The 3,228-nt window shown below is 41.9% G+C and overlaps 1 protein-coding gene across 1 annotated transcript; it reads right to left on the bottom strand.

Moving 5' to 3' along the window:
• Positions 1-9: 9 nt before the first annotated feature.
• On the bottom strand, positions 10-2,955 carry LOC100946606 (methyltransferase-like protein 17, mitochondrial; the record flags this gene model as incomplete). The annotated part of the gene is made up of 7 exons (XM_012814050.2): positions 10-232; positions 457-507; positions 1,152-1,220; positions 1,490-1,597; positions 1,785-1,855; positions 2,229-2,323; positions 2,867-2,955. Coding segments are annotated over 7 exons (633 nt in total), but the record flags the coding sequence as incomplete, so codon positions are not given.
• Between the last annotated feature and the right edge of the window lie 273 nt (positions 2,956-3,228).

Raw genomic sequence — 3,228 nt, 5'->3', positions numbered from 1 at the left:
CATCCCTTTTCATACTGTATAAATCATACACATGCAGGCTCCAGGCTACTCTATAAATTCTCCAACTCCTCCCACCTAATTCTTACTCTTCTTGCTTTCCTAAACTGTTTTCTCCCTGCAGTATCCCCAGAGTACATACCCAGCTGAAGGGGATGGGATGGTACCCCTGGGAGAAGCTACAGGCCAAGGGCTTAGAGGATGTCAACTGGGGACAAGGAAGTTCATGAGGACACTGTGAACACAAAGACATGAGGTGAGACAAAGAGTCATCACTCACAAAACTGAAGAACTAAAGAATGATAGAGTCAGGAGGGTCCGGGGAGAACAGAGGACAGGCGCAGGGGGTAGGGAGGGCCAGGGGAATCGTTAGGTAGGAACTGGACAGTGCAGAGTGGCTAAGCTTTCCCCTCTCACTGTTCCTGGCCATACCTGAGTTCAGGCAGAAAAAATACTCACTGGGGCAAAGACAAAACCAGGTCGAAGGTCCAAAGGCAACTTCTCTTTTCTCTGAAATCAAAGGAAATTAAAGTTGAGTCTGAGGAGTCTATTTCCATAACTCAATCTCTGCACTCAGTAAATTGAGGACTCCTTTAATATTCTATTCTAATAATCACCAACTAAGGATTAACTATGTTCTCTGAGTTAAGCTGGCTGCATTTTTAATATTCTAAACAAAGAACTTTCTCTTAACAGCAAGGGAAAGACAAGAACTTGGCACATAGTATGGTGCTCTCCTTTGTCAGCAACTTCCACTTTCCAAAAAATCCCACTCAAGGACAACTGAATTTATGATTATACACTGGCTCATATTATGCGACAGTGATCTAGTTTTGGGCTCAGCAATGCCATAGATCAGGGGCCATAATGGGCCAGAGGGTAGGCGAAATGCTTCTAACTACTCAGCTCTATAGTGCAAAAGCAGTCATAGACAGCAGAGGCACAAATACACATGGCTGACACAAATGGGTGGCAGGTCAGATTTGGTTCATAGGTCCTCATCTGCCAACAACTGTCTTATTTTAACGACTTTATATGTTTAGTTTCCTGAGAGTTACCCCTACCAATGTATGATGGCATCTTTAGTTTTCAGGGGAGTAACAGTAACTGGGGACAGATGGGTAGGGGAATGAAGGAAAGAGAAGGAACTTCACCTTAAGGACCAGGTCTCTGGCCTCCATGAGAAGGCAGTGCCCAGCTTTTGTTCCAGTCTCCACCAATACCTATTCACAAAAGGGGAAAAGTAAGCAGAAGCCCTGAATTACATGAAAACTTAAATGTCAGAAGCTCTGTAAGAACATTCACAGATGGAGTAGGGCCTAAAAGTAAACGGGTACTATACATATCACAGGGATGGAGAGCATATCTCAAAGGATAAAGAGACTCAAAGGAGGAAACTGTTCTCAAATGAAGACAATGAGAGAAGAAAAGGCATGAAATCCGTGAAGCTGCTTTAAGACTTGAAATGTGGGGAAAAGGGATTTTAACTCACCAGGAAATTACTTGTCTTGCGCCACAAGGTTTGAACTACCTTGGCGCGGGCATCCTTGCTGGGCAATTCACTTAAGGAAAAGGCTGATACCACCACATCAAATTGTACCTGAGGACCAAGACAAGGAACATGACAGACCCAATGTCTTCCCATTCCAAGGGTACAACCAAGTCCTATGCTCAGTTTCTTCTATTCTCTTTTATTTTCTAATACTCAATGCTGGGTTGCAAAGCTGAGGCCACACTTCTCCATCTGCTACATCTCATATTAAAATACTCTCAACACTGCCACTTGCCTTGGGTGATACAGGTAGAAACTGTCTGAAAAAGACACCTGGAACATAAGGCTCCCCAGATTCTGAACCACCTGTGGAGGAAAGAGATGTGGCAGCTATGAGTGTATAGGAAGTTATCAGCCAAAGATATAAACTGAAGAGATAACCAGATAACAAACACAGCCCCAAGAATACAGAAAACACTAGGTAAGAGTGAAATGCAATAGGGTAAGCAAATATAAAAAAGGGCAGGGAGAATATTGGGTCTCCCAGCCTGTTAACCTTACTCAACCCATCCACTGTCTAGCAAAAGCCTTCAGTATCTTCTTCTTGACCAAAACGTTGGAAGCAGACAAGATTCATCTTAACATTACTTCTCTATTTCCCAATAAAACACCTTTTCCAGTATTGATTTGTTCAACTCCATCAACTTTGGAAATGGTCTCCTTTAATGTTTGTCCTCACCTTTCAGTAGCTTTTCCGCCAAACCCAACATGGCAGCTGAGCTGTCCACACACACATATTCACGAAGACTCTGGCCCCAAATACTGTGAGCAGCCCTAAGATGGCAAAATATAAATCACTAATTCTCATGACAGAACATCCTCTCCAGAGATCCACCAACTCCCAACCTCACCCCTGGGAAAACAGAATGTTATGTTAAAATAGAAAACTAACAATGTTATCTTCTTACTTCATTTACAACTTCTAAAAAAATGGCAGACTCAAAAAAATATTATGGGCAAAAAAATTTTGATTGATATGTAAAACTTATGCTCTATAAATCCTTTCCCTTTTAGCCTTTCTAAATATGGGCCTGTTTTAACTTGACATTTAAGTTCTGGTCCCAAGCCACACACTTTCTTCTGTCTTGCCTAATCAGAGGAAGAAATATTCTAGGCTTCCAATTTTCTTATTCTCTCTCTGGTTTCCCAGTCTCTAGATACTAGCGCTGTACAAGAATGACTCTCTAGAGCAGCGGTGCTCAACCTTCCTAATGCTGCAGGCCTTTAATATAGTTCCTGTGGGTCACGACCCATAGGATCAGAACCACTGCCCTATAGCTAGAACTGATAAAGACAAGGATGAAGAAAGCTACTCACCAGGTGACAGAACCAGAACCAGAGCCAAAGTCCATCAAGGTTTGTGGCTGGAACTCTGGAATTCGAGTCCGGATCTGAAGAAACACATGACACCCCACAGTAGGGTAATTAGATATTTATTTAGGGTTTTGGTAAATATGAATTAAAGGTGAGATGAGTATCTTTTGAGATTAAATATACTTTATAGACTAGGAAGCTCCCAAAACAGTGATTCTATCCCTTTCTTGGTCATAGAATCAGTTCACAGGATAAAGAGAACCTCTTAAAAAAAAAACACATATGCAATGTTCTAAGAATCTCTACCCTAGAAGACTACTTTTTGAATAAGGAAACTGAGGGCAAAAGGGATCTGAGGGACTTCA

Source organism: Otolemur garnettii, unplaced genomic scaffold (assembly GCF_000181295.1).
Source record: "Otolemur garnettii isolate 467f Iridium unplaced genomic scaffold, OtoGar3 scaffold01126, whole genome shotgun sequence".
NCBI lineage: Eukaryota > Metazoa > Chordata > Mammalia > Primates > Galagidae > Otolemur > Otolemur garnettii.
This window is presented reverse-complemented; position numbering and strand designations above follow the sequence as displayed.